The 24,249-nt window shown below is 38.5% G+C and overlaps 1 protein-coding gene across 26 annotated transcripts in view; it reads right to left on the bottom strand.

Moving 5' to 3' along the window:
- The window catches only part of ZMYND11 (zinc finger MYND-type containing 11), a 118,901-nt gene that overhangs the window by 66,047 nt on the left and 28,605 nt on the right, over positions 1 to 24,249 (bottom strand). For 18 of the 26 annotated variants that reach the window (XM_050805162.1, XM_050805170.1, XM_050805174.1 and 15 more), the window contains exon 2: positions 7,618 to 7,752. In XM_050805162.1, coding sequence (XP_050661119.1) covers positions 7,618 to 7,733 — 116 coding nt within the window. In that variant the 5' untranslated portion in view covers positions 7,734 to 7,752. Of the gene's footprint in view, positions 1 to 6,182; positions 6,311 to 7,617; positions 7,753 to 10,329; positions 10,347 to 11,269; positions 12,275 to 24,249 lie in introns of those variants that run through there. The other 8 variants (XM_050805175.1, XM_050805177.1, XM_050805186.1 and 5 more) reach the window with 5 other exon arrangements.

Genomic DNA, 24,249 nt, shown 5'->3' with positions numbered 1-24,249 from the left:
TGTGCTTATTTAGCTCCCAAATGAGGTCATCTATAGAATTTCATATTATCATTAAGTCAAATTTGTAAATATAGCTTTAAATCAGAGGGACAGTTTCATTGTTAATCAAAAATCAGACTTAACCACATTTACATATTTTGATTTCAGACTGACCCTTTTAATATTTTCCACACCAAAATGTTGGAGCTTGTTAAAGAAGTTTATCTTGGGTATGGTTTTTAAATATCTGAAATATTCAAAACATCTTAGCAGTGATTATCTAACTTACAGTACCTTCCCTACTACCTTCTTGGATACAAGACTAGCAGGTTTGTTTTGTTTTGTTTTGTTTTGGTTTGGTTTGGTTTTGAGACAGGGTCTCACTCTGTCTCCCAGGCTAGAGTGCAGTGGCACAATCACAGCTCACTGCAAACTTGATCTCCTGGGCTCAAGCGATCCTCCCTCAGCCTCCCAAGAAGCTGAGACTACAGGCACGCACCACCACGCTTGGCTAATTTTTTAATTTTTTGTAGAGATAGGGTCTCACTATGTTGCTTAGGCTGGTCTCAAACTCCTACTCTCAAGCGACCCTCCAACCTCAGCCTCCCAAAATGCTGGCATTTCAGGCATGAGCCACTGCACCTAGCTGACACCAGCAGTTTTTTTAAAAGGAAAATTAAAAGAATGTGGGGAAGAAAAGACTCAGAACTCTCCTTCTTGGGCAGATATCGTGACAACTAATGGGTGACTACTGTTAGGAACTCCAAAGTTAAATACCATCACAATTAGATGGAATAAACATTTAGAACAGGTAAGTTTTCCTATTTTGTTACAGAGATAAGAAAATTATTAGTCCCTAACAATTTAATTAATTATGAGGATCTGAGACTTAAAATGGCCACAAATTCAACTCGTGGGATTTTTTTTTTTTTTTTTTCCGAGACGGAATCTTGCTCTGTCGCCCAGGCTGGAGTGCAGTGGCGTGATCTCAGCTCACAACCTCCGCCTCCCAGGTTCAAGCGATTCTCCTGCCTCAGCCTCCCAAGTAGCTGGGACTACAGGCATGCGCCACAATGCCTGGCTAATTTTTGTATTTTCAGTAGAGACAGGGTTTCACTACGTTGGCCAGGCTGGTCTCGAACTCCTGACCTCGCGATCTGCCTGCCTCGGTCTCCCTAAATGCTGGGATTACAGGCCTTAGCCATGGCGCCTGGCCAGAATTTCTTCTTTAAACTGCAACCCAAGTGTTGCTATGTTAAGAATCCTGGCTGGGCACGGTGGCTCACGCCTGTAATCCTAGAACTTTGGGAGGCCGAGGCAGGCGGATCACAATGTCAGGAGATTGAGACCATTCTTGCTAACACAGTGAAACCCCGTATCTACCAAAAATACCAAAAAAATTAGCCAGGCGAGGTGGTGGGCGCCTGTAGTCCCAGCCACTCGGGAGGCTGAGGCAGGAGAATGGCGTGAACCCAGGAGGCGGAGTTTGCAGTGAGCCGAGATTGCTCCACTGCACTCCAGTCTGGGCGACAGAGCGAGACTCCGTCTCAAAAAAAAAAGGATGGTGTGTTTGAATATGATGCTGCCATTTATTCTGATGTGTCCAGTGCAGTATACAAACACGGAGAACACGCCTTTGATTTACCTTTGTCAGAAGGAATTATTTATTGCTTTTGAACTTCAGAAAATATCCTGTGCCTTTAAAAACTTTTTTTTTTTTCTTTTTGAGACCGAGTTTCACTCTTGTTAACCAGGCTGGAGTGCAATGGCGCAATTTTGGCTCACTGCAACCTCTGCCTCCCGGGTTCAAGTGATTCTCCTGCCTCAGCCTCCCCAGTAGCTGGGAATACATGTGCCTGCCACCACGCCCAGCTAATTTTTTGTATTTTTAATAGAGACAGGGTTTCACTATGTTGGCAAGGCTGGTCTCGAACCCCTGACCTCAGGCAATCCATCCACCTCAGCCTCCCAAAGTGCTGATACTACAGGCATGAGCCACTGCCCGGCCCCTCCCCCCCATTTTTTTTTTTTTTTTTAAAGAAAAATCATAAGATTGTTGTGAGATGGGATGATGATGATGGTAACATAGTTTTTTGTGGTTTTTTTTGTTTGTTTGTTTTTTGTTTTTGAGACAGTCTTGCTCTGCGGCCTAGGCTGGAGTGCAGTGGCACGCCTCCGCCTCCCGGGTTCACGCCATTCTCCTGCCTCAGCCTCCCAAGTAGCTGGGACTACAGGCACCCGCCACTGTGCCCGGCTAATTTTTTGTATTTTTAGTAGAGACGGGGTTTCACTGTGATCTCACTCTCCTGACCTCGTGATCCGCCCGCCTTGGCCTCCCAAAGTGCTAGGATTACAGGCTTGAGCCACCTCGCCACCGCGCCCGATCAACATAGTTTTTAAATTTCCCCAAACCTACTAGACAGAGTTACTGGAAGAATACCAAATAAAACAAAGCAAAATGCCCTTGGACAGCATACACAGTACAAAATTAGGTCATAAGAACTCCTATGCATTCCAAAATTTGAGCAGGTGAGAACAAATCTCTGAGAGCTACAATCCTGATTGGTACTGATACCCTTACAGGAGAAAGAGAAGCACAACAGATACTAATGGAACGGAGTATAAGAGGGTAAAATACCCAACAGAGACACACTGGAAAGCACAGCAGGCCCACTTGATAATAGCACTGAAACTGGATTTTACACACTCCCATTTGCAGATGATTCATGGTAATTCATGAATTTGTGGTAAATTCTTAAGGAGCTAGAGCTTAATGGGGCCTACAAACACTCAAAATTAAGCAGTCACAGTTCCCTTCCAGGACAAAGCCCGGTATTACACAGAAAGGCTACAAATAAAAGTAACAAATACTGCTGCAATCAGTTGAAAAGACCCTCAGTATAAGAAAAGGTGACTCCACAAAAAACCGGGGAAAAGATGGAGAAAAATCTGGGAAATCTCAGGAAAAATTAAGCTCTATTTTTAGCACTTCGTAAAAATGGCGTAAGAAGAACTTTAAAGCCATAAATCTGGAAAGAGTATTCAGAAGCACTCTGCCCTGACACAAGTTTAGGAAAAGTGATTTCACGTGAGAATGACCAACAGAGAATGACCACAGCACATGGAACAGAATGACATCCTGATGGTTAGAAACATGCCAGAAAGATAAGCCTACAAAACAGAAGGAAGCTAGAATCTGCTGTCTCAAGACATGAGAAAAGACATGAAGAAAATGATACAAGGTAAACAAGCTATAAATCAGAAGAAAAACTCAGAATTCTCAGTTAAACATTTGAAGTAAATGGAAAAAAAAATCACTTCAGAGGTGAAGTCTAAACTAGAGGGTACACAAAAATGAATATACACCAGATAATGTTACATAAAAAGAGGTTGCAATGAAGGAACATACTAAAAATCAAAAAGAAAAAAGATGAATTAAATAGAAAAGTACAAATACAGAAGACAGGAAAAGAAGATCCAACACACTAAGAGAGGCTCCAAACTAAATAAGGATGTGTGTAGATAAGAAAATAATAACATAATCATAACTATACGTGGTATATAGAATATTTAAGATTTTCTTATTCTAATAGCTGTGTATTTAATGTTGCATAAAATAGCTGACTACATGAAATTCTAAAATTTTATCCCAGATGACGTCCCTGAGAACCATGATTCTCACCATGTCAGAAAGTAGATAAAGATTTTAGATAGATGAGCTAAGTAAATAAAACCCAGTAGCCACAAAGTTCAATGGAAAATATCAGCATGAACTCAGGAGGTGTTTTTATCTTTTAAAAGTATGTGCATTTCATAATTCTGTCCAAAGGCCTAGAAAGAGACCCACCCAGTAGCGACACTGAGTAGCCAGGAAGTGCTCTTAAAATACATTTTAAAACTAAAAGAAACCAGAGCACCTGGGAGAAATCAGTGGTTCCAGACCTGGGGCAGGATATGTACAAGAGGATCCCGAAACATCTTGTTCCGTAACAAGCAGAAAGAAGTTCAGAAGCCAACACTGCAGAGGCTCCAACTGGTCAAAGATAGCATCAATAAGGGGTATTTTGAAAATGGACTGAAATACACGAAATGTAATTAAATGCATGAATTCTAAAGGGCAATTTGTTTCTAAATCTAATTGGTTACCGTTAAAGGATACTATTTTAAAAACTGCTAAATACATAAAGATAATGAATTATTCTACTTTTCCCATATGAACCATACCACATGGTAACCAAATAGCAGATGATGGGAAGCTATGTCCTTATAGAAGTAGTCCAGTTAAAAAAGGAAAGATAGATTGGATGATTACCATTTGGCAGTCCTTAATTAGAGTTACTGGATCTAGCATCAATTGCTATGTACATCACAAAATGAGAAACAACTGACATCATGTGTCTCCTGATAGAACAGACCACTCCCATGGAATAGTCTTGCCCCCTCCCGCCAGCCACCAGACGCAGCTATCAATCTCCATGAAATAAAAAGGACTGAGCAGCAGGTTAAACTAGACTATAGGGATGCGATCAGCAAAAGCCAGACTATGGAAAATCACAACCAATGGCCGGGTTTCTTCAATCAATTCCCAAAAAAAAAAAACAACAACAAAAAAGAAGAGAAACCTAGAGATTAAAAGAACAAAAGCAAGCAGAACTAAACCATTATACAGAAGTAAATTAGAGTGTTTAGGGTGTACCAGGCTAAGAGCCAGTCACCCCAAAGCCCACAACTTTTAATGCTTGACAAAACCTATGTAGCTTTTTTTATAATGGCATCACTCATCAGTCAAAATAAGAAATGAAACTTAATGACTAATACGCATTCTTGACAGTGACTCTATTACAGCCTTCAGTACCTTAACATATTTGCAAAGTTTAAAAGATATCTTTATGTTCGGACTTGACTAAGTAGATCAACTTGATTTAAATGAATCTAAGGCTTGAAAAGTATTTACCTATCGAGAGTACAGAATAGGAATATTAGGCTTTAGAGCAAAAGATCTGACTTCCTGTCATAGTGCATTGCTACTTCCTAACTTACCTTAGGCAAGTTTAACAAACAAGGAAATTAGTATCAGCCAAGAAGCAAAGGCACTGGCCGGATTGGGCAATTTTCTAGACAGTTCTTTCTTGGAGCTGTCTAGCAGGGAAATAATGACAAATGTGATTAATGTTATGAAGGAAGTACAGGATGCTCTGACTTGAGCCACATAATAAAAACAAACATGGCATACCTCTCAGATGAGATGAGGCAGAGGAAACACAGGGACCCAGTCTTAAGCACTTAACCTCTGATTCTTTCTTTTTCTTTCTTTTCATCTTTAGATGAAACTAATAAAACCAAGACTATCTGGTAGGTAAATAAATGTATTCATATTTAATTGTAAAACTATGGACCTTACAGCATGAATAAAAATAAGCCTTGGCATCAATTAAAGCTACGCTGATGAAGAAAGGAGAGAAAAGAATGCTTATCAATCATACACAATGCAAAATGAGATGTAGGCAATCCTGTTAATAATCTCCATGTCTTTTACTACAGTTTAACATGTGTATACATGTACACACACGTATTGTGGGAGTTAATTCTCTTACTCCCAGATTAGAAGGTGGTCACAATCTGACAGCAACATCACACTGGGAGATTGTGAGAGCTGCTCAGAGAAATGTCCCTGAAGCTTCTAGAGAAAGATGCTACAGATGAATAAAGGTCATCTGAAAAACTGAAATAGTTGTCATGTTTACATGATTTTAATTTAAAAAGCTGAATCCAAAGAAAAGTATTTTATTTAAACATTCTTCTCTAAGCAATTTTTATATAAAGGATGGTTTTTTAAAAATCTCAGCCATAAGGAAATACTGTTTTGCACTGTTTTTTTAAAATGTTTTACATCAACATCATTTGCATTTAGTTATCATACCTCAAATTACGTGCTTTATTTAAAAACATAATTAAAATAATGTACTATTTATTTTATTCTTATTGTTCACATAGTATTATCTTTTTTTTTCTTCTACTATCTTATAGGAGCAAGGAGTTGTACACAGTCAGCTTTAAAATACCCCAAGGGCGAGTACAGAGTTGGAGCCACATATATCCTCACCCCTTCTCTATATCCTTTTTTCTTCCCTCTTAGCCTTTGGGTTTCTTTGTTTTGAGACGGGGGCCTCACTGTCACCCAGGCTGGAGTGCAGTGGTCTTACCTCAGCTCAATGCAACCTCTGCCTTCCAGGCTCAAGTGATTCTCCCACCTCAGCTTCCTGAGTGGTTGGGACCACAGGTGCACACCACCACACCAGGCTAATTTTTGTATTTTTGGCAGAGATGGGGTTTCACCATGTTGGCCAGGCTAGTCTCCAACTCCTGAGCTCAGGCGATCCACTAGCCTTGGCCTGCTAAAGTGCTGGGATTACAGGCGTGAGCCACTGCACCCATCGCTAAGTAGCCTTTGTAATCTTCACCAGCACACAGGGAAAGGACAAAAATACATGGAACTCTATTTTATTACTTATTAATAAAGGTCAAAAAAAGCACTTATTTGAGTTTTGTAAATTACTCCCATTCTCCATTTTTACCCATAGCATCTAAAGAATGTGAAGACATTTTCTCTAAAGCATCAAGACATTTTCTCTAAATTATTTTTAAAATTCCAAACACTTAAAAAAGATAAATTTAGCTTTATTTCTTTAAGAATACCCAGAGAAACAAAACAAAACCAAGTTCCTAACTGAAGACTCCCTTATAATTAGTATACAACATGTAAATAGAAGCTTCATAAAGTACTTTGATTTTTCTTTTTTTTTGTATCCTGGATCTGTCTACCCATATAAATAGCATGAGAAACTAGGGGGTGGGGGTGGAGAATTTTATTCTTTAAAACTGAATGTTTATTTAACATGATTTCTAAAATACAGAAGGAAATTGTTGAAAATTCTGTTAGTGGGCTATAAAGTAGTAAGATGTTACTACACATACCACACCTATCCTGTATTAAAATTAGTAATGAACAGTAGACTGTTTTTAGATAGCTTTACTACACAAAAGTGATTCACTAAAGGTGTTTTTAATAAAAGAATCTCTGGCCGGGTGCAGTGGCTCACGCCTGTAAATCCCAGCACTTTGGGAGGCCGACGCAGGTGAATCACGAGGTCAGGAGTTTGAGATCAGCCTGGCCAACATGGTGAAACCCTGCCTCTACTAAAAATACAAAAAATTAGCTGGGCGTGGTGGTGGGTGCCTGTAATCCCAGCTACTTGGGAGGCTGAGGCAGGAGAATCACTTGAACCCGGGAGGCAGAGGTTGTCGTGAGCCCACCGCACTCCAGCCTGGGTGACAGAGTGAGACTCCATCCCAAAATAAATCAATAAACAGAGCTAAAAATTTTGTTAACTAAAAAACTATTATAAATAGTACATAGTGATATTTTCCTTATCTAATTTTTCTATGAAACTTCTAAACACAAGTTGCTTCTGTATGTTTCTGTGTTTTTCTAACAAGTAAATATTCCTGCAAAGCAAAAGGTGTCTTCAGTTCTTTGTAATATATGTTGATTAGCATAACAGATGAAAAATTTTTTGGCCTTTCCCCCAAAATCTTCTATGAAATTTTACAGAAATATTTTTGTTTAAATTTACTTACTTTGTAATACGGTCAATGTTGGCAATTTGCTTCTGGTTCCGTATAATCTCAATGGCTGCCCAAAGATGCTGGATAGCTTTTGTATCCGCCTGTCGTCTTTTTGTTAAACGTGCCATGACCTGTTTACTTCTTTAGCTGCAGTAATAAAAACATAAGGGAAACAAAAAACAGATTACAAAATGATTTATCAATATAAGCGAGTAACATTATCAGGACCTCTCAACTATTGATTATACTTAGTATGCAGTATTGCCCACTTTCTATTTTTTCTACCATCGACATCACCAGTTACTTCATATAAAGTATCACTCATTTCATTACATCATGAAGAATGACATTCTAAAAGCCAAAAAGTTAAAAAGGTTACCCCAAGAAGAGTAAGTGGTCACTTCATACCAATATACTTTTAGAAAATGCATTTAAGTTTATCCTAAAACACAGAAATACTGCAAGATAAAACTTCCTTTGTTGACATTACATTGTTTGTAATTTGATCAATACAAAATGGAATTTAAATATTCTAATTGTTTGGTACTTTGGTTTATTATAATCATGGCTTAATCAAATTTTATATACATACATAGATACATGAAAACAACATTCTTTTTTAAAATCAAACCATGAACATTAAATATAAGGAAGTTACTTCTGGGATGAGATGTGAAAGGTTGAGGGACAGAACACTAGAAGGTCACAAATGATGAAGAATGGTAACATTCTTGGTTTAGGTGTAAGTTTCGGAGGGTATTTATTACACTATTAGAAAACAGCATTGCTATTTTATTCAAATTTTAGTATTCTAGATGAATTGAAGAAAATTGCCACCACACCTCCCAATAATTTTCCTGCTGTCTCCTGGCAAGATGGGGAGAGAAAAGAGTTAAACCCTGGATGTCCGGAGAACAGCAGTATCACAGAGAGGATTCTCTTAACTCAGCATGGAGAGACGCGTCTGTAGGCATCCGGTAAGCCTTCGCCATGAATCCTAGCATTGAGGACCCACTGAAACATCTCTCTAGATCATACGTGCTATCATGCTGACTTTAAAATCTAGGTTCTAGAATATACAGTGAACATTAAGCCTTCTGAGATCGATGAAATCTCTTTGATCTGCCCTTTCCTATATGTTAAGTTTGGAGAATGAGGGAGGGAAGCACTTTGCTGTGTTCCATGACTGGCCAAGAGAGCCACAGGAATCTCCTTTTTCTCTACCTCTGTTTCTTCGCAGCCCACTCAGTTCCCCACTTTCTCAGACAAACACAAATAAACTCTATAGTTGCTACCAAAACTTATCTTGAGAAAATTGGGTCAGTCAGGCTCCTAAAATAAGATGTTTTTCAGAATTACACCAGCATCAGAATACATTTTGAACATGTTTAAAGGTATTCCTGAATATTCTCACACTATTACTTCTAATAGTTCCAAGTTGCTCCACAGAGCAAATAATTCAAAAATAATACCAGTATTCAAGTTCTAAAGAAAACTTTAGGAATATCAGTTGGTTCTGTATAACTTTATACATAACTAAAATACAAAAATTCTAACTTAGGAACACTTCCATTTTAGACAGTAATCACTTTAAAATGTACAAACATTTCTCTGTTGAAGTGCACTTGTACTGGAGCACCAACTTTCAGAATTTGATATGCCTTAATGGAAGGAATTCATTGGTAAGGATTTACCATATGTCAGAAAGCGACATCTAATGGTGAACTGTAATAATACAACTCAATCCTGTGAGATTATACAAATACTCAGAAAAATGAACAAAGTTTCAGTTATTCCTATATAGTCAAAAATATATACAGGTGTCCACTTTATATAAGGCACTGTGCTAGACACAATGAAGTAGTTAAAACTGTATAAACAGCGACCCTTGCCAAAAAATACTCTAAAACTGGCAGAGGAAATTTGACATACACACATGGAACTAACTGTAAGGTCATATATGACATATAAATGGTCCACAATATGTACTATAAAAATTCAGACAAGGGAGACACTACTTCTCACTTAGGTAAAATTTGAGCAAAGAGATGAGGAGCTCTGCAAAATGGTAAATATGTGTAGGAAAATGTAAAAGCCAATTTTTCCCTTTCTTAATTTCTTTAAAAGATAACTGGCAGTTTAAAGCAAAGATAAAAATAATTGATAGGTGTCATTAGGCTTAAACACACGTAGAAATAAAATATATAACAACCAAAACACACAGGAAGGGAAGTGGGAGTAAGTAGAAATATATTATTATAAATCTCCTACATTTTATGCAAGTAGTAGTATGTTAATTCAAGGGAGGCTATCATAAATTAAGGATGTATATTATAATTTCTAGAGCAAACATTGAAGAATAATACAAATAGGTATAGGTAACAATTCAACTTGTAAATTTTTTTTCACAATTCATGATATGTAAGAATATGAATAATTTATTCAGAACTATAAAAAAATGTAAAATGTTAAATTTAACAGCAAAGCTAACATTTTTAAATAATATCATAATAAATAGTAAATATAACTATTTATATAACATAACCAGAAGAATATAGTGGGGACTAAGTAGCAGAAACCCTAAAAGTGATGTCACAGATTCCTAGAAATGATTAAAATCAAGATTAAAGAATGAAGCAATGCTACATTTCAGAAAAGCAGGTATAAAGTTAAAAATCAAAGATTTGAGAACTACCTGAATCATGTCACAGAAAATAAACATACCTTGTAATACAGGTGCACTATAAGGAGGATGATCATTAGTTATAAGAGCCCACGCAGAACATTGCAAAAAATGCCAGGGAAAGACAAATCCAAGTGAGAGAAATACAATGAAGTTTGAGGCATATTATAAAGCTACCAAAAACAACTTGACCTATGGAGGCAAGATCTTTTTAAAGTGCAACCATAAAATTATCCTTTCATATGAAATCTAAATTCATTCACTCATTTAACATATAATTCGTGTATGCCTGTTACACACCAGGTGCTCTCCTATGTTCTAGGGATACAGCAATAAGCAAAATGGGCAAAAATCCTCCTCTCATCCAGTAAACATGACTAATGATGTGACTAGATATATAAGAAAAGAACAGCACTTTGGGTGTTCATCAGTAAAAAGAAAGTCTTGGAATCCTGGGTACAGAGAGCTGATTATTTAAGGTCCTTGTTGATATGGCCAAACCAAATCTTACAGTCCATCCTTATTTGAGTGCATATTGCATTACTGCCCACAGCTCCCAATTACTCTCCCAAACGTCACACCTCCATCCCTTTGTTTATGCAGTTCTCTCTCCCTGGAATGTTCTCCCCTGCCCCTTACCAATTATTAAAAATTTCCCTGTCCTTTCTAGGATCTACTTTAATGCAATTTTCCCTGACCAGCCTCTTCTCCTGGAATCAAACCAAATAAAACTCAATTGTCCTTTGTATTCTAATAGCAATTTGTTTATACATCTCTTACAAATGTATTGCTTGTACAAATACTTACAAATTCCTCAAAAGAATTGTTTTAATTCAACTAAGACAAGATACATCTTATTCATTTTTATAACTCATGTTTTTCAACGTGCCTAGCATTTTTGAACATACTAACCCTTCAATATAAAATTATTAAATTCAATTTTTTCAGTTGTTAGGTAAATAACAAGAGCCCAGAGTGTACCTTTCTTTATGTTTTATCAAAGATTGAGACATCAAAAAGAAAGATCAGAAGACTCTGTGGAGATCATTAATACAGTCTTCAATCTTTGTTCTGCTCCAACACATTTGAGGAATGGAACAGGCCCCTTTTGGTAAAAGTAGACCATGATTCTCAAGAAGCCTGTAGTTAAAAAAATAAAAATAAAAAATAGCAAAAACTTCTGAGTAACTTTAATAACCCCCTAGGTGATACTGATATTCTCCATCCCAACAAATCCATATGTACTGCAATCTCCACAGTCTACAGAAGTGTCATTTTATATCCATACTACTTCTACACAAACTCGGGTGAGGGCAAAAGGGAGAATAAAGGAGAAATCATGTCAGAAAAAAGCTTAGGAATATTCAAAATGAAACAAGATGTTGCTTGGTGATATATATATTTGTGAAAACTGCTTTAAGGAAATGATAAACACAATAGTTACCAAGAACAGCTGAGGGGGCAGGGAAAAGAGATGGAGGAGCACAGAATGGGAATTCAAAACACCAAATAGGTTCTGATTTTTACTTCTGGTGGTAGGTTCAGGTTTTTTATCAGTACACTGCATAAAATGTTTTCAAATATTTGCATCAAATATTATTACTTTTTCCCAAAGTCTATTAGCACTTTTAAATTATTTTTCATTGTCTCTTCATACCATTTTCCCAGTTATATATTAATTTTCACATTAGGTTCATCCATAAAATGCTTTCCTCTTTGCCTCTTAATAAACATTAAATTTTACTGAAATCTAGCTATGTATTCTTTTATCATTGCTTTTGTGATCAGAAGTCCCTCTACACTCAAATCAGAAAAATATGCAATTATATTTTGTAGTTTTTTATTTGTATTTTTTAGTTTTTGAGGCGGAGTTTCGCTCTTGTCACCCAGGCTGGAGTGCAATGGTGTGATCTCGGCTCACTGCAACCTCCACCTCCCAGGCTCAAGTGATTCTCCTGCCTCAGCCTCCCGTGTAGCTAAGCTAGGGTTACGGGCACGCGCTACCAGCCTCCCGTGTAGCTAAGCTAGGGTTACGGGCACGCGCTACCAGCCTCCCGTGTAGCTAAGCTAGGGTTACGGGCACGCGCTACCAGCCTCCCGTGTAGCTAAGCTAGGGTTACGGGCACGCGCTACCACACCTGGGGAATTTTTGTGTTTTCAGTAGAGATAGGGTTTCACCATGTTGGCCAGGCTGGGTCTCGAATTCCTGACCTCAGGTGATCCGCCCACCTAGGCCTCCCAAAGTGCTGGGGAGAATTACTTTTTTAAAATTATGATTAGTAAACTATTTTTTTGAGCAATTTTAAGTTTGCAGCAAAATTGAATGGAAAATACAGAGTTTCCATATACTCCCTGGCCCCACACATGCACAGCCTCCTCTATTATCAACATCCCACGCCAGAGCAATACATTTGTTAAAACTCCACAAACCCACACTGACGTATCATTACGACCCAAAGTCCACAGTGTACACGAGGGCTCACTCTTGGTGGTGCACATTCCATGGGTTTTGACGAATGTATGAATGACAAGTATGTACCACTGTAGTACCCACACAGAAAGGTTTCACTGACTTAAAAATCATCTGTGCTTCACGTATCCATCCCTTCCTTCCCCTAACCCTCGGCAGCCACTGGTCTTTTTACTGTCTTCATAGTTTTGCCTTTTCCAGGATGTCACAGAGTTGGAATCAAACAACATGTAGCCTTTTCAGGTTGGCTTCCTTCACTTAGTAATATGCATTAAGCTTCCTCCATAGCTTTTTATGGCTTGATAGACTTACTTTTTAGTACTGAATAATATTCCTCTGGCTGCATATAACACAGTTCATCCATTCATCTACTCGAGGAAGGTTGCTTCTAAGTTTTGGCAATCAAAACAAAGCTCCTGTAAACATCCATGTGCATGTTTTTATGGCACATAAGTTTTCCATTCATTTGGGTAAATACTAAGGAGTGTAACTGCTGGTTCGTATGGTTGGAAAATGTTCAGTTGTATAAGAAACTGCCAAACTGTCTTCCCAAGTGACCAGACCATTTTGCACTTCCACCAGCAATGACTGAGCACTTCTGTTGTTCCACATCCTCATCAACATTTGGGATTGTCAGTCTTTTGGATCTGGGCCATTCTAATAAGTGTGTGGTGATACCTTGTTGATTTTAATTTCCTAATGATATATGATATTGAATATATTTTCATATATTTGTCATCCGTATTTCTTTGGTGAGATGTCCAGCCAGGTCTTCTGCCCTTAAAATTTTTTTTAATATATTTTTGAAAGAGGGTCTCACTCTGTCGCCCAGTCTGCAGTGCAGTCATAGCTCACTATACCCTCAAATTCCTGGGCTCAAGTGATTCTCCTGCCTTAGACTCTAGAGTAGCTAGGACTACAGGCATGCACCACCATGCCCTGCTCATTTTTTATTTTTTAATGTTTTGGAGAGGCAGGATTACTCTACGTTGCCCAGGTTGGTCTCCAACTCCGGGCCTCAAGTGATGCTCCCACCTTTGCCCTTCTGCCCATTTCCAGAACATGTTTTCCATTTTCTTATTATTTAATGTTAGATGTTCTTTGTTATGTTTTGTTTGATGGTCCTTTATTAGATATGTCTTTTGCAATTATTTTCTCCCAGTCTGTGGCCTGTCATCTCGCTTTCTTGACATTATCTTTCACAGAACAAAAGTACTAAATTTTAAGGAAGTCCAGCTTATCAATTCTTTCCTTCATGGATCATGCCTTTAGTGTTGTACCTAAAACATTATTACCACACAAAAGGTAATCTAGGTTTCCTCCTATGCTATTGCCTAAGAGTTTTACAGTTTTGTATTTTACACTTAGGTCCCTGATTCATTTTCAGTTAATTTTTGTGAAGGATGTAAGGTCTGTGCCTAGATGATTTTTTTCTTTTTTTTTTGAAAGTGGATGTCCATTTGTTCCAGCACCATTTCCTCAAGGGCTTTTTGCTTCAAGGTATTGCCTCTGCTCCTTGGTAAAAGTTGAACTGACTGTATTTATGTATTTCTGGGTTGTCTATTCTGTTCCATCCATCCATTTGTCTGTCCTGTCACCAATGCCACATTGTCTTGGTCACTGAAGTTTACAGTAAGTCAACGTCAGGTAGTATCAGTCCTCAGACTTTGTCCTTCAATATTACGATGACTATTTTGGGTATTTTGTCTCTGCATATAAACTTTAGAATCGATTTGTTGAATCCATGAAATAACTTGCTGGTATTCTGATTGAGACTACATGAATTTGTACATAAAAGTGGGAAGAAGAGCCATCTTGACAATATTGTTTTCCTATCCATGAACATGGAATATTGCATCATTTATTTAATCTTTTATATCTATTATCAGAGCTCTGCAGTCTTCCTGATATACATCTTGTCCACAATTTATTAGATTTCTACCTAAGCATTTCATTTCAGGGGTACTAATGTAAATAATATGCTTTTGATTTCACATTACACTTGTTCATTGCTGATAAATAGGAAAGTGATGGATTTTTGTATATTACCCTTGTATCTTGCAACCTGGCTATAACCACTTAGTAGTTCCAGGAGTTTTTCTGTTAATTCTTTTGGATTTGCTATATAAATGATCATGTCATCTGCCAACAAAGACAGTTTTATTTCTTCCTTCCCAATCTATTTGCTTATTTCTGTTTATTATCTTATTGCATTAGCTAGTACCGCAGTTTGAATGTTTTCGTTTATCCAAAATTTATGTGGGAAATTAAACCCCAAGGTGACGGCATTCAGATGTGGAGAGGCTGGGAGGTGATTGGGCCCTGGGGGCTCTGCCCTCATGAATGGGATTAGCCCTTAAAAAAGAGGCTTCAGAGACCTGCCTGGCCATTCCATCTCTTCTGCCATGTGAGGACACAGCAATAAAGTATCATCCTGGAAACAGAGCAACCCTTACGAGACACGAATCTGCCAGTGCTTTGATCCTGGACTTCCCAGCATGCACAACTGTGAGAAATAAACTTCTGTGATTTATAAATTACCCAGTCTGTGGTATTTTGTTATAGCAGCAGGAATAGAGTAAGACAACTAGGACGTCCCATATGACGTTGAAAGGCAGTGGTGAGGCCGGGCGCGGTGGCTCAAGCCTGTAATCCCAGCACTTTGGGAGGCCGAGATGGGCGGATCACGAGGTCAGGAGATCGAGACCATCCTGGCTAACACGGTGAAACCCTGTCTCTACTAAAAATACAAAAAAAAAAAACTAGCCGGGCGAGGTGGTGGGCGCCTGTAGTCCCAGCTACTCAGGAGGCTGAGGCAGGAGAATGGCGTAAACCCGGGAGGCGGAGCTTGCAGTGAGCTGAGATCCGGCCACTGCACTCCAGCCTGGGCGACAGAGCGAGACTCCGTCTCAAAAAAAAAAAAAAAAAAAAAAAAAAAAAAAAAAAAAGAAAGGCAGTGGTGAGGGGACATTCTTGCCTTGTTCCTGATCTTAATGGAAAAGCTTCAAGTTCCTTACCATTAAGTATGATGTTAGTTGTAGGGTTTGTGTAGATACTCTTTAACAAGTCAAGGAAGCTCCTTTTCATTCCTAGTTTCTTGGGAGGTTTTATGAAAGAATGTTGGGTTTTGTCAAATCCTCTTTCTGTATCTATTGGTAAGATCACCTGATTTTGATAAACCATTTTTATTCTCACTTAGTTCCAAATACTTAAAAGTTCCTCAAGATTTATTCTTTGAGCCCTGTTATTCAGAAGTGTGCATTTCATCTCAATATATTTGGGGATTTTCCAGCTATCTTTCTGTTATTAATTTCACTCTTCATTCCATTGTGGTCTGACAGCAGATATACTATTTCTATTATTTTAAGTTTATTAAGGTCTGTTTTATGGCATCGAACGTGGTCTATGTCAGTGAATGTTCTGTGTGACCTTCAGAAGAATGTGTGATTTGCTGTGATTGAATAGTGTGATTTGCTGTTATTGAATAATGTAATCTATAGATGTCAATTATATCCAGTTGATTGATGTTTTTGAGTTCAACTATGTCCTTACCAACCTTCTGCCTGCTAGATCAGTCTATTTTTGCTAGAGGGGTATTGATATCTCCAACTATAGCAGTGGATTCATTTATTTCTCCTAGGAGTTCTATCAGTTTTTGCCTCACATATTCTGATGCTCGGTTGTTAGGTGCATACACATTAGGCACTGTTATGCCTTCTTAGAGTATTGACTCCTTTATCATTATATACTGCCCACCTTTATCCCTGATAACTTCCCTGCCTCTGAAGTCCTTTGACTGAAACTGATACAGCTATTCTGATTTTCTTTTCATTAGTGTTACCATGCTATATTCTTTATCTCTTCAATCTGTATATTTAAAGTGCATTTCTGGCAGTCAAGACATTGTTGGGTCGAGTGTTCTGATCCACTCTCACAATCTCTGTCTTTTAATGGCTGTGTTTAGGCCATGTTTCTTTTTTTTTTTTTGAGATGGAGTCTCGCTCTGTCGCCCAGGCTGGAGTGCAGTGGCGCCATCTCGGCTCACTGCAAGCTCCGCCTCCCGGGTTCACGCCATTCTCCTGCCTCAGCCTCCCGAGTAGCTGGGACCACAGGCGCCCACAACCGCGCCCGGCTAATTTTTTGTATTTTTAGTAGAGACGGGGTTTCACCGTGGTCTCGATCTCCTGACCTTGTGATCTGCCCGCCTCGGCCTCCCAAAGCGCTGGGATTACAGGCGTGAGCCACCGTGCCCGGCCGGCCATGTTTCAAGTGATTATTAATATAATTAGATTAATATCTGCCATGTTTGTCACTATGTTCTATTGTTTGACTTTGTTACTCTTATTTCTGTCTTCCACACTTTTCCTACCTTTTGTGGTTTTAGTTGAGCATTTTATGCAATTCAATTTTCTCTCCTTTCTTATCACATCAATTATACTTCTTGCTTTACTACTTGTAGTGGTTTCCCCAGAGTTTACAACACACATTACAATTAACCCAAGTCCACTCTCGAATAACATTATACTGCTTCATGGGCAGTGCAAGTACCTTATAACAACAAAATATTCTGAATTCTTCCCTCCAGTCCCTTGTGCCATTTCACTTACACATAAACTGTCATTCATTTTACTTACACATAAGCGCACACACACACACAATCAAATACACAGTTACTATTATTGTTTTGAACAAATTATCTGTTAGTAGAAAGAAAAAAAATGTATTTTATCTTTCCTTATTCCTTCTTGAATGATCTTCCTTTCCTCATCTACATCCAGGTTTCTAACTGAAATAATTTGCCTTCTTTCTGAAGAACTTCTTTTAACATTACAAGGCAACAAATTTCCTTAATTTCGTCTGAGAAAGTCTGTATTTTTACTTTTTATGAAAGATATAGTTTTACTGGATACAGAATCCTAGGTTGGTGGGGTTTTTTCTTTCAACACTTTATTTCATTCCAACTCCTCCTGCTTGCATGGTTTCTGAAAAAAAGTCAGATGTAATTCTTAACTGTGCTCCTCTACAGGTAAAGTGCTTATTCCTCTGGCTTCTTTCAAGTTTAATTTCCTGACATTTGAATATGGTATGCTTAGGTATAATATTTTTGGCATTTAGCCTGCTTGGTGTTTTCTGAACTTTCTGGATCTTTGGTTGGTGTGGCTGATACTGGTGAAATTGTCAAGCATTCTTGACTCAAATATTTCTTCTGTCCCTTTCTCTCCTTCTTCCCTTCTGGTATTCCCATTATACATATGTTACATCTTTTGTAGCTTTCCTGTAGTTCTTGAATATTCTTTTCTCAATTGCTTTTTTCCCAGACTTGTCTCTCTCTGCTTTTCAGTTCTGAAGATTACTAGTTGTCATATCCTTACATTCAGAGATTCTCTCCTTGGTCACGTCCAGTCTACTGATAAGCCCACCACAGGTTTTTTTGTTTTGTTACAGTGTTTTTTATCTCTAGCACTTCTTTTTGGTTCCTTCTTAGAATTTCCATCTCTATGCTTGTATCGTCCATTTATTCTTGTTGCCTATTTTTTGGCATTAAAACTCTTAGCATTTTAATCACAGTTTTTAATAATCCGTGGTCTGATTATTCCAACATTCCTGCCATATCTGACTCTAGTTCTAATGCTTGTTCAGTTTCTTCACACTGCTGGTTTTTGCTTTAGTAGACCTCTTATAATTTTTTGCTGAAAGGTGAACGTGATGTACTGGGTAAAAGGAACCTTGCTAAATAGGCCTTTAATAACATAGTGCAAGGTGTGGGGAAGGGAAGCCTTCTTAGCCCTACGATTTAATCTTTAGACAGCCTGTGCCACTGGACTTTGAACTTCACCAGGGCTGCAGTTTCCCCCCTTAGGTGGGACAGGATGACTGGAGGGGGCTGAGGTTGTATATTTCCCTTTCCCCATGTAGAAAGCTACAGTAGGCTGGAGTTAGGTATTTCCCGTCCCCCAGGTAGGCTAGGCTTCGGTAAAACCATGTCTCCTGAGGGTAGGCTTTGTTAAGAACAGAAAGCTCTTACATAACAAAATGATCCCTTTCCCCCTCCCGCTGCAAGAAGCACAAGGAGATTTTTCTCCAATATTCACTGTGAGGTCAAGCTCCCGGAGGTAAAAATTCAAAACTGTGGCAGCCGTCCCCCATGACTGGGTCCCTCTGAAGTTTCTAACTCTCAGAGTTGTCCATGCTGTGCATCTAGCGATTCATCCATTACAGTTCAGCCTTTCCCACTCCAGCACTGGTCCCCACATCTAGCGATTCATCCATTACAGTTCAGCCTTTCCTACTCCAGCACTGGTCCCCACATCTAGCAATTCATCCATTACAGTTCAGCCTTTCCCACTCCAGCACTGGTCCCCACATCTAGCGATTCATCCATTACAGTTCAGCCTTTCCCACTCCAGCACTGGTCCCCACATCTAGCGATTCATCCATTACAGTTCAGCCTTTCCCACTCCAGCACTGGTCCCCACATCTAGCGATTCATCCATTACAGTTCAGCCTTTCCTACTCCAGCACTGGTCCCCACATCTAGCGATTCATCCATTACAGTTCAGCCTTTCCCACTCCAGCACTGGTCCCCACATCTAGCGATTCATCCATTACGGTTCAGCCTTTCCCACTCCAGCACTGGTCCCCACATCTAGCGATTCATCCATTACGGTTCAGCCTTTCCTACTCCAGCACTGGTCCCCACAGAGGTTTCTGCTCGTGGGCTTCTGCTCTGCTAAGTTGTGATTCTTCACATCCACCTGTCTGTCTCCAATTCTCGGTGCAGCAGTATGCCCCATGGCTTCACTTCCCTGATGGATCTAAAAGAGCTTTTTTGTTTATTATTATTATTTTTGCTTGTTCAGCTCTTTACTTGTGGTTAGGACAGCATGGTTACTTATGAGCTCCTTCCATGCCAGGCTGGAAACCATGGAATTACTTTTTGAATGTGGCATTAAATGAAAATACAGAGTGTTTCCCTGAAGAAGCAACCACTGAGCTAGTGTGATTCACTGAAGGATTTTTCTCTTCTCCAACAAAATGTGATACCTCCCTAATCATACGTTAAATGATTAGAGACAGGGTCTTACTATGTTGCCCAGGCTAGACTCCATTCTCCTGCACTCAAGTAATCCCTCCTACCTCAGCCTCCCGAAGGACACAGGTACACATACCACCATGCCTGGCGTTATATATTAAATTCTTATCAATCCTAGCATTAGTTTTTTTTAATGTGTTTGGTCTTTTATTGGTGCCCCACAATTACCATTATAACTTGCATGTATAAGCTACATATATCCAAGGTATAATTATAATAAATGCCATGTTATCATTGTGATTCCTATATAATTATTGCATATATAGTACTGTCTGCCCAGCAGTATTGTCAGTTTTTTAAAGCATCTCATATTTTAAACCTTCTTCATGCCCCTAATAACTTTTACCATAAAACAGATGCTAAATAAATACTTACTGATTCAATACTCTCCCCAGCCAAACCTGAGATATTAAAAAATTAGTTGTTGGTTGCCAGGGGGCATCAAGAGTTATTGTTTAATGGGTATAGAGTTTAAGTTTCACAAAACAAAAAGAATCACAGAGATGGATGATGGTGAGAATTGCACATTATAAATGCATTTAAATACATTAAATTGTACTCCTAAAAATGATAAAGATAATAAATTTTATGTTATGTGTATTTTGCCACATTAAAAAACTTAAAAAATAGGAAGAGAAAAAAATCTAGTCTATAATAATAAATGGTTAACTACCAGGTCTTAAGTAAAGATCAGTAATACTGCCCCAAGAGCCCCAAGACAATCTGCTGTACACTTTCCACATGTGGCAGTCACAGAACGTGGATAACTGGTAATACAGAGCCCTCAGAATGGATCTCCTGGTAGCTTTCTGTTTGTTTGGATCAAAGTACATTAGATTAAGAATGGGGAAATATTGCTATGCAACACATTGATCAAGGTTCCTGATAGCAAAACAGGTCATTGTGAACCCTTTATTCACTTTTTAAAAAATGTTTTAATTACCTTTTTAGTTATACTAGTAAATGCAAAAGGATATTTCAGGACTTTTCAGTTTGACAAAACAGTCTACAAAACAAAATGGTGGGTGAGAAAATTGTTACCCTTTTTATTTTTTAAAAAGCTTTATTGAGGTATAATTCACATACAATTCACCCATGTGAAGTGTACAATTCAGTGGTTTTTGGAACATTATATTATTTTTAAAACTGTAGCAAAATATATATTAATATAGGATTTGCCATCTTAACCATTTTTGAGTACACAATCTGGCAGCACTAATTACCGTACATTCCCAGTGTTTTGCAACCATCACCATTACCTATTTCTAAAACTTTTTATCGCCCCAAACTACAGACCATTAAGTAATAATTCCCCATTCTCTGCTCTTCCAAGCCCCTGACATCCTCAAATCCACTTTCTATATCTATTAATATGCCTAGACATTTCATGAGTGGAATCATACAGTATTTGTCCTTTTGTGTCTGTCTTATTTCAATTAGTGTGTTTTCTAGGTTCATCATTTTGTTGCATGTGCCAGTACTTTATTTCTTCTTACGGCTGAAGAATATTCCACCATATGGATAAATTACAATTTGTTTATCTGCTCATCTGTTGATGGACACTTGGGTGGTTTCCACCTTTTGAAAAACGTTGTGAATGAGACTGCAGTGAACAATGGCATACAAGTACCTGCTTGGGTCTGCCTTCAATTCCTTGGAACATATACCCAGAAGTGGAATTGCCAGATCATGTAATAAATTCTACATTTAACCTTTTGAGGAATTAGTAAACTCTTTTTCACAAGCAGCTGCACCATTTTACAATCCTGACAGCAATGTACAAGTGTTCCAATTTCTCCACATTAATACCAACACTTATTATTTCCCATTTTTCACTTTAAAAAAATCATAGCCATCTAAGTAAATGTAATTACCTCATTGTGGGTTTGACCTGAATTTTTCTAAGGACTAATGATGTTGAACACCTTTTCATGTATTTACTGGATATGTATATATGTCTGGAGGAATGTCTATTCAAGTCCTTTGCCCATTTTTAATTGGGCTGTCTTTTTGTTGCTGTTGAGCTGTAGGTGTTTTTTAAATATTCTAGATACCAATCCAGGAACAGATACAAGCTTTGCAAACATTCTTCCCTTCTGTAGACTGTCTTTACACTTTCTTGATAAGGTCCTTTAACGCATAAAACTTTCAAATTTTGATAAAATATAACTTAACTATTTTTTCTTTTGTTGCTCATGCTTTTAGTGTCATACCTAAGAATCCACTGCAAAATCAAAGGTCATGAAGATTAAACTGTTTTCTTTGAAAAGTTTTAGGGTTCTGGCTTTTATATTTAGGTTACTGACCCATCTGGAGTTAATTTTTATATGCGATGTGAGGTAGGGGGTCCAATTTCATTCTGTACATGTGGAAATCAAGTTATCTTGGCACCATCTGTTGATGAGACTATTCTTTCCCAATTGAGTGGACTTTGTCAGAAATCAACAGCCATAGATGTATGGGTTTATTTCTGAACTCTAAATTCTATTCCACTAGACTATAAATCTATATTATTACTAGACTACATATCTATATTATTCCAATACCACATTGTTTTGATTACTGTAGCTTTGGAGTAAGTTTTGAAATGAGGAAGAGGAGAGTAGTAATTGAGGAAAAGCTGCAAAAAGAATGCAAGACCAATGGGAGCTTTAGAAAATAATGGGTTTTTTAAGTTACCTCTGGCTACAGGGTATAGAATGAGGAAAAGATATCACAACTTAATTTTGGACTGGGAATAAGGGAGAGGTGAGTGTCAAGGATAATGCTTAGATTTCCGGTTTTCACAGGGTGTTACATTGGGGTGTTTTCAATTGAGATAAGAAATCTGGGATGGAGACTAAGTTTGCAGAAGGCAGTGGTATATGTATGTGTGTGCTGAGTTTGGTTTTAGGCAGACTAAGTTCAGGCGTCTTTTAGACATCTAAGGGAGATGTTAAGTAGGTATGTGGAGATAGAGCTAGTGAGCTGAGAATATATGCTGAAGATCTGTGAGGCACCTAAGCATGGTAACTGAAACCATCAATGTAGATTAGACTGCCCCAGGAAAGAATATGGTAGAAAGCAACCTAGGCCCCTAAGAACTAAGAGCCAATCTAGGAGAGTTGTCTTACAGAAGTACGGTGAAGGCAAGATTTCAGAAAAGGCCGGGCGCGGTGGCTCAAGCCTGTAATCCCAGCACTTTGGGAGGCCGAGACGGGCGGATCACGAGGTCAGGAGATCGAGACCATCCTGGCTAACACGGCGAAACCCCGTCTCTACTAAAAATACAAAAAACTAGCCGGGCGAGGTGGCGGCGCCTGTGGTCCCAGCTACTCGGGAGGCTGAGGCAGGAGAATGGCGTTAACCCGGGAGGCGGAGCTTGCAGTGAGCTGAGATCCGGCCACTGCACTCCAGCCCAGGCTACAGAGCAAGACTCCGTCTCAAAAAAAAAAAAAAAAAAAAGATTTCAGAAAGTACAGAATAATGCTAGGATGTCAAAAAGCAGAAAGAACTGAAAATATCCACTAGATTTAGCAATATGTTGGTCACTGATGACTTCAGCAAGAGCTGTCTTAGTGAAATAATAGCACCCCAACTGGATAGGAGTGGGTTAAGAAGTGGCAGGTGAAGAACTGAAATAGAGAAGAGAACTCCTTCCAGAAGAATGACTGAAAAAAGTAAAGGAGGTAGATGGAACAGTAGCTGGAAAGAGACAGATGAGAGGTCACATGAAGGTCTAGGATTATTTAAATTTTATTATTTTAATTAAAATACTATATACACATGATTTTTCAAAAATCAAATAATCCCAAACCCCCTACCCCCTCTTCCTGCCACCGTAAGGCAATCATTGTCAACTATTTTAGTTTTCTTTTTTGGGTCTTACCTCTGTATTTACAAACCCTACCCTTATGTAATTATCTTCCTACTTAAGTCAATTAATCTCTTTCACATATACCTCCCCAGCACACACACACTATCCTTCCTTTTTTCTTCTCGAGAAAGTCATACTCCAATTTCTAGTTAAATCAAAATGCACTGTTAATTAGGACAATGCACTTCCCCACCACACTGAAATTAGGCGAGGCCATGTGTGAATGTGACAAACAGAATCTGAGTAAAAGGGATTTATACCACTTGTACAACGGATGATGTAAGAAAGCTCACTATGATTTGCTATGCTTTCTTTTTCTTTATACCATTCCGAAACTGGTGGCTGCTCTGTCAGCCTACATACTAGAATGAGGACAAATGACAGCAGAACTCCCAGCTCATCTGTGATGGACATATATTATGAGCAACAATCACTGTTTTAAACTACTGAGATTTTGAGGTCGCTTGGTATCACAGCATAACCTAACCAACCCTGCCTATCCTAGGAAGTCAAGGAGATTATACATGAGGAAAGACTTAAAC

Source organism: Macaca thibetana, chromosome 9 (assembly GCF_024542745.1).
Source record: "Macaca thibetana thibetana isolate TM-01 chromosome 9, ASM2454274v1, whole genome shotgun sequence".
NCBI lineage: Eukaryota > Metazoa > Chordata > Mammalia > Primates > Cercopithecidae > Macaca > Macaca thibetana.
This window is presented reverse-complemented; position numbering and strand designations above follow the sequence as displayed.